The sequence below is a fragment of the Balaenoptera musculus genome, chromosome 11, assembly GCF_009873245.2.
Source record: "Balaenoptera musculus isolate JJ_BM4_2016_0621 chromosome 11, mBalMus1.pri.v3, whole genome shotgun sequence".
NCBI lineage: Eukaryota > Metazoa > Chordata > Mammalia > Artiodactyla > Balaenopteridae > Balaenoptera > Balaenoptera musculus.
The window spans coordinates 62,862,634-62,869,404 of record NC_045795.1 but is presented as its reverse complement, the minus strand read 5'-3'; the positions used below and the strand labels follow the sequence as shown (position 1 = coordinate 62,869,404).

Here is a 6,771-nt window from a genome sequence, read left to right as displayed (position 1 = left end):
TATTATTTAGCCTTTAAAAGGAATGAAGTTCTGACACATGCTACAACATGCATGAACCCGAAGACAGTATGCTAAGTGAAATATACCAGCCGCAAAAGGGTATATATGACTCTACTTATGTGAAGTGTCTAGAATAAATTCATGGACACAGAAAGTAGACTAGTGATTGCCAGGGGTTGTGGGGAGGAGGAATGGGGAGTTAGTGTTTAATGAGTTTCAGTTCGAAAAGATGAAAAAGTTGTGGAAATGGATGGTGGTGATGGTTGCCCAACAATGTGAATGTACGTAATGCCACTGAACTTTATACTTAAAAATGGTTGAAACGATAAGTTTTATGTTATGTATATTTTACTGCAATACACAAATGAGTTGATGTAAAGAAAAAAATTAAGCACAGGTGATGTGGCCTGTATAAGGTAGAGTGTGAATGCCCAACTTTGGAAAACACGGTCCAGCCTTGCCCACAGTGTGGTTAGGGATTACAGTAGTTGCATGCAAATGAGAAGCCTTCTTTCAATACTCTGAAGTTTTAAAAAAAACTGTTCCATTTCTGGGCTAAAAAATGTTTTACACTACTTTGTGGTAAATAGGAAGGTAGAAAGAGAAGAAATGTGACATTTGTTGAGAAACTTTTTGTGCTAGTGTTTTATTTTGTTCACTTCATTCTAACAACACTGTGGTGTAAGGACTAACCCGGTTCAAACTGGGAAACTGGGCCCCACTGCCAGTAAGTGGACAGAACAGCCCTCCCCACTGGGCGGCCCACCCTCACGCTCTGAGCTCTCTGGGGTATCCCTCACTGCTTCTCTGCCTATCCCATTTTCACCTTCTGTCACTGGACATGGAAAAAAAAATTCCACTCATTTGGAATTTTCCATCTGCAGGGCATTAATTTGGAAAAACATGAATTGTGGATCCAGCAGTACATAAATAACGGAACCAAATCTTGTCCCTCACAGCAGAACACACACACTAAAGCCAGAAACAAAACTGGGCACCACTCTGAGCTCTTGGCTCTTCCAGTTTCCTCAGTTTTAAGCCTGTTGTAGTCATCTCGTTCCATATGAAAACAAAAATACGCCCTCACCGTGGAAAACAGAGGAGTGCAGAGGAAAAATCCCACCACCTAGAAATAACCACAGTTCACACATTGGTCAATGTACTTCCCACTTTTACTGGGCAGACCAGATACACCAGATACATATTTTTAAAATGGGCTTTACAATGTATAGTTTTATCACCTGGCTTACAACTAAATATATTGTGAACATTTTCTCTTTTACCACTGTTAAAATAATTGCATAGTATGGAGAAATCATAATGCGTTAAGCACTCTTAATACATTGAGGGAATTTAGATATAATTTTTTTTCAAGGAAACTTTATGCTCTTTCCAAATCCTTGAGAAAACAGGTGTCCTTGTCTTATACAGCTTCCTACTGATGATAGAAACTTGCCCTTCAACTTAGCTTTTTAATCTGCTTCTCTGTACCCATCTGATCAATCAAGTAATGCATTTTATTTTCTCAAATCTCTCATTTGCTCCCACTTTTCTACCTAGTTTCCCAGCGATACACACACATTTCCATTACTCCAGCACCCTGTCTCTCACCTCTGATGTCTGCCCCCTCCCTTCTCCTTTGCTCCCCTTACAAATGCTTCCTTTCCTTTCCTTTTCAAGATACTATTTTTTTTTAAATTAATTAATTTTATTTTGTTTATTTTTGGCTGCATTGGGTCTTCGTTGCGGTGCGTGGGCCTCTCATTGAGGTGGCTTCTCTTGTTGCGGAGCCCGGGCTCTAGGCGCACAGACTTCAGTTGTTGTGGCACCTGGGCTCAATAGTTGTGGCACACAGGCTTAGTTGCTCTGCGGCATGTGGGATCTTCCAGGACCAGGGCTTGAACCCGTGTCGCCTGCATTGGCAGGCGGATTCTTAACCACTGTGCCACCAGGGAAGCCCTTAAGGTACTATCTTAATTGATTCTGATCACAACTCTACTCAATGCTTTATGCTCAGTTCCACATTGGGAGTAACCTTTAATAATCTGAAGATAGAATTCAATTGTTTAAAGGAAACTATTAATAAGCCCTTGGTAGAGTTACATGTATCAAGAAACACAGGACTTGGGAACAAGATATGGCATTTTTTTTTTTTTTAAAGTAGTTTTTTGGAGAGGGCAGGGAAGAGGAAAGTAGTTGGTACTTTAAGGAAACGTTAGGGACCATAGGGAAATCTATTCACCATTTCAAGGCTACTAACAAATGATCATCTCTCAGTTGGGACATTGGAGAGACAGCCTTTAAAGGTCATGAAACCTGCATGGCAAATGCTGCACACAAATGTGGGTTAATAATAACTTTGTATAGCAAGGCAGATGCCAGGTAGCATAAGAGCACATGCAGACAGTGTTAATTCTGGAGTCCCGGAAGCTGTGAGGTGCTCATCCATCACATGGCCATCTGGAAGGTAGGGACACTTGGTCATTAAAGGAAATCCCTCTGGCACTTCATTCTGTTGCCCACACACGTGGCACATCTACACGAACCCAAAAGCAGTTAGGGCCCAAGATTTGATGAGTACAATGTGCTTATGGGATCAATAGTACCGATTATGTGCGATTAGACTCCCCCGAGAAAATATTTTGACAGACTGTTAACTTGATCTTCCCTGGATACATGCTCTCACACCTGGTAACCTATCCCAGCCGGTGACGCCTATAATTACTGGCGTGTGGCAGAACTTGGTTAGGCTCTGATGCTAAGGAGACAGCACATTTTGCGTCCCGAGTTCCAGGGAGAAAATATGTTCCCCCCTATCCAGCCATTCCACCCACACCTTCCAGTCGCCTATCCTGGGCCTGATACCCAATGCAAAAGGAAAAGACAATCCCTGCCTGGATTGGGGTCCCATCTTGTACTCAGTGAAGCATTTGTTTTCATTTTCAATTTGTTGAACATTTTCAATTTCTGACATCTGCAGGGTCAGAAGTAGGAGAGGCCTCTGAACTGAGTTGGCCCTAGAAATCTGGCTCAGGTTGGGGTAGGGAGCAAACCCTCTCCTCTTGTTCTCTTCTATGTCCCTGCCCTTGTCATTGTTTTCCTCAAATCAGTAAAAATCAATGAGGTGAAAGAGTTATGAGACCAATCACCAGGGGGCGCCCTAGAGGGGCCTTTTAGGATCCCTGAAGAAGTTCCTAAGAAAGGAGAGTGGGGTCAATTCCTCTGGTGGAATTTAAGGGCAATAATTGGAGTTGGGTGCCCTCAACCCTGCTGTGGGGTGGGCACTAACTGAGCTGCCCCCCTAGAGCCTGTCTGGGTCTCCCTGCCCAAAGAAAGGAACGCCAGAGAGTGTCTCTTCGTGTTTAAGAGGCCAAGTCTTTTCTTGTTTGCCTCTATAGAATTTCACATACTGTAGAACGTCAGATAGACTTGAAATAACTCTCCACCTGAAAGGCAGCACGACTGGCTACATATTGAGGAAGTAAATATCAAGGACACCAGGGCGACCATCCCATCTGGAGTCCTCAATGCTTTTACAAGCAGAACTTTGGCTGCCAGTCTTCAGCAAGCCATGAGGTAAGAGGAGAGACCCTGTTAATTAAGTGTCCACAGGCAACTAACTAACCTGAGAGGGCAAAAGAGGCAACCCTCCGCTTACCACAACCAGGTAGGAACGGCTGAGGAAAGCAGCGGAGCTGGCCGTGCCAGCATTTACACATGGAACACTTCCTGGGCAGCCAGGTGTCATGGAGCACAGACCCACAGTTCCTGAGGATGAACAGACATGCGGAGTTTAAATCCCCACCTCTCCTTCCCTCTCCTCTCCACCCCCAGCCCCTTTCAGTGGCTTACTGTTTGCGCATGTCATGCTCACAGTTCCGTCCATAGAAAGAGGGAGGGCAGGCACAAAAGGACCCCAGCATGCAGGTTCCCCCATTCAGACAGCAGGTTCTGTTTAGCTCCTTACCTGAAATGTAAGAAAAGGTGGCTGAGAGGGTGGAAGGATTGAAAAGCTGAGTTCCCATAAGCCAAGGTTAATATGGCGGTAAGGACTTAATCTCCCCAAAGTGTTGACAGATGTCTATAAACATTGTAAACCTCACAGAATAAGACTCTCCTTTTTAGTGTTCCTTTGGCTACCTGTGCTTTTGATCAGAGAAATCTTTTTTCGCGCATAAGCCAGTGGTGGTACCTGGAGTCCCCAGCATGAAGTGGGATCAGGTGAGGGAAACTGCATTCTGCGGAGGTGAAGTACACAATGCCTGTCTGGCCCCCAGAATCAAAACCAGTCCAACTATTCATCTGCCCAGCTCCAGAATCAGGTGCCCACTCTCTTAGGTGAAGGAGGGTCTAAAAGATACTCAGGAAACATGTGAAGGACCAGGATAGCAATACCGCACTGTAGATCTAAGGCAGGTACGTCTTACTGTTCTGGATTCCCGTGGATGGTACAAACTGGGAAGGCCGATGACGAATTGCAGGCTCCTCCCGGGACTGAAGGCCATCGCCTCTGAAGGCCAGGTCTCCCTGTGACGGACGGGCAAGTTCACAGTGGCCCAATCCTGGATGACAAAATTAACTCCTTGCATCTGTATTTCAGGCCACGTGAAAATTGCTAGTGATCAAAAAAACAAAGTCTCTTACCAGTGACTAATCCCAGTTCAAATGCTCTGGAAAAGGCCAGGATCAAAATCACACTAGGAAGAGGAAATCAGACCTCCATTAGCAAAACAAAGCAAATAAAATCCCTTTGAGTTAACACCTGGGTCTTCTCATCACAGGACCACAGACCACTAGGGAGAAATTGTAGAGCACCACTTTCCTTTTTTTCTTTTCCTTTCTTTTAAAATGGCTGACTAATTCATGTAACAACACAAAGAAAGATGATGAGATTAAAGCCCACCTAATCTCCAACTCTTTCCAACATGTATTATTACTTCTTAGGCTCTGTCCTCATATGCACATAATTTTAAGTAGGTATAAATCTTTTATCTTCTATTTCACGTATGTTTTTTCTCCTGCACATAGTCTTCATATAGGAATTTTAAATGCCTGGATGACATTCTATGTAATTTATGAATCACATTTTACAAACTATTTCATTTAAACCAGTCATTTAAAAGATATTCAAGGTTTAAAAAAATTTCCCATTATTCTTAACGGTTCCCAAATATTGAAAACCTGCCTATACCTTTAACCTTCTCAGAAGCAGTTTCTTAATTTCGTTGTAATATTGACCTTTTCTAACAAAAGAGTAGGAAAACATTAGTCATTTCAGAGGCAGAGCCAATAACCTGTTTGAAGATGTTAAAAGCCAATAGCAAAGGTGGATGCAACCTTAAGTTCCAGGTCTTTTGGAAAAACAGCAGCACTGTTGGCAGCTCTTTAAGGTTTGAACGAGATGAAATCAAACAACAGAGAGGTGTAGGACATGTTTCCTAAGCTGGGAAACTAGTAATCAAAAGCTCACACTCAAGATTGGTTCATACCTGAAAGAAAAGCGTTCCATCTTTCTTTGGTCCATGGCTCCTAACAATTTAGAAAGAAAAAGATATTAGCCTGTTTTTAATTCGCAGTCATTGCCAAAACACCCAAAGGAAAACGTTAATTTCTTGAAGTGAAAATGGGCATTTAAAGAGAAAAATATCCCAGATGAGAAATATGGTCTCCCCAGAAGATCTCAGAAGCAGGAGCCAGGATGTCGGAAGAAACTGGGGTGTTCCTCCTCAGACAGGTCGGTCCTAATAAACTCTTTGACTAAAACCTTCAGGGAGATTCTCCTTCCTCAGCCACATGCCCCTGGGTGGCGGGGACAGCCCTCTGGTGGGCGGGGAGGCGGAGGCCCATTCGCATTACAATGCTTAAACACTCAGGGGTGGAGGTGAGAGGCGGTGAAGCGGCCAAACAAAGAATGGAAAAGGCCATTCTTGTAAAACAGTTGTTAATTAGCCCTAATGTCTCTATCATTAGTTTCGAGTTAAAAAGATCAGATTTACTCTTTGAAAGAAAGAAAGAAAGAAAGAAAGAAAGAAAAAAAAAAAAAAAGAGCAAACCAATTACTCTTACCGGGGTGGTGATTCCAAGTTGGAGGAGTGGTGGAAAGTATTGCTGTAATCGGGAAAACCTGAACACCATGTATGGTTCTCCCAAGGCGTTTGATATTTTATTGAAAAGTTTTATTTCCCGAAATTTGCTTTCATCTTTGGTTTTCCAAGAAAGGTGTGTTGAGCCCGTGCTCCGCCCCAGGCGGACTCAGGTGGTCGAGAAGGGTGTGTCTCAGCGGGTGGGAAGGAAAGGCGAGGAAGCAGGTAGTCCAAATAGAAGTTCAGGGTCAGGAGGGGGTTCCTTCCCTCTCAGGAGTGAGTGGGTGTAAATTCCAGGAGCACCTGAATTTGCAAGCGAAACTGGAAGGAAGCGGAGCCGGCGCCAGGGGTGGGGTGTGGGGCGAGGGGAGGCGGGCAGGGAGGTGCGAGTGTGCGTCCAGGGCCTGTGCCTTCTTGGTGGCCTGCGCATCGGGGTGCCAGGCCTGCTCTAGGAAAAAGTTCTGGAAACATGGCAGTCCGGCCTGGGAGGCCATTTCAGCCTTGCCACTGGGTTTCACTGCATTTTAACAGTCTCCCAGCGCCCACAGTGTGGCCTCTTCCATCCCTTCTCCGCCCTGCCCCCAACAACACGGGCATTAACCCCAGATTCAGCTGTGTCCCCTGTTACCCTATAAGCATGTATTTGGTGGTTCCCTGAAGCCCCAGACGCTGCTGCTGGAGAGGCATG

General features: G+C 44.5%; 1 protein-coding gene across 1 annotated transcript; it reads right to left on the bottom strand.

Moving 5' to 3' along the window:
- Positions 1–2,347: 2,347 nt before the first annotated feature.
- TDGF1 (teratocarcinoma-derived growth factor 1) lies at positions 2,348–5,524 on the bottom strand. Its single transcript, XM_036867817.1, has 6 exons — positions 5,490–5,524; positions 4,645–4,697; positions 4,428–4,562; positions 3,853–3,967; positions 3,659–3,768; positions 2,348–2,460 (listed from the first exon to the last, which is right to left on the bottom strand). The coding sequence occupies exons 1-6, from the start codon at positions 5,522–5,524 to the stop codon at positions 2,348–2,350; spliced, it is 561 nt and encodes a 186-aa protein (XP_036723712.1).
- Positions 5,525–6,771: the final 1,247 nt, after the last annotated feature.

What these genes read in the sequence shown, in the direction of transcription:
- TDGF1 (XM_036867817.1), bottom strand. Translation starts at nt 5,524, where the DNA reads ATGGACCAAAGAAAGATGGAACGCTTTTCTTTCAG. An exon ending in TGAACTGGGATTAGTCACTG is followed by an intron (nt 4,563 to 4,644) that starts GTAAGAGACTTT and finishes TTTGTCATCCAG; the next exon opens with GATTGGGCCACTGTGAACTT. An exon ending in GCCGTTCCTACCTGGTTGTG is followed by an intron (nt 2,461 to 3,658) that starts GTAAGCGGAGGG and finishes CCTACCTTCCAG; the next exon opens with ATGGCCATGTGATGGATGAG.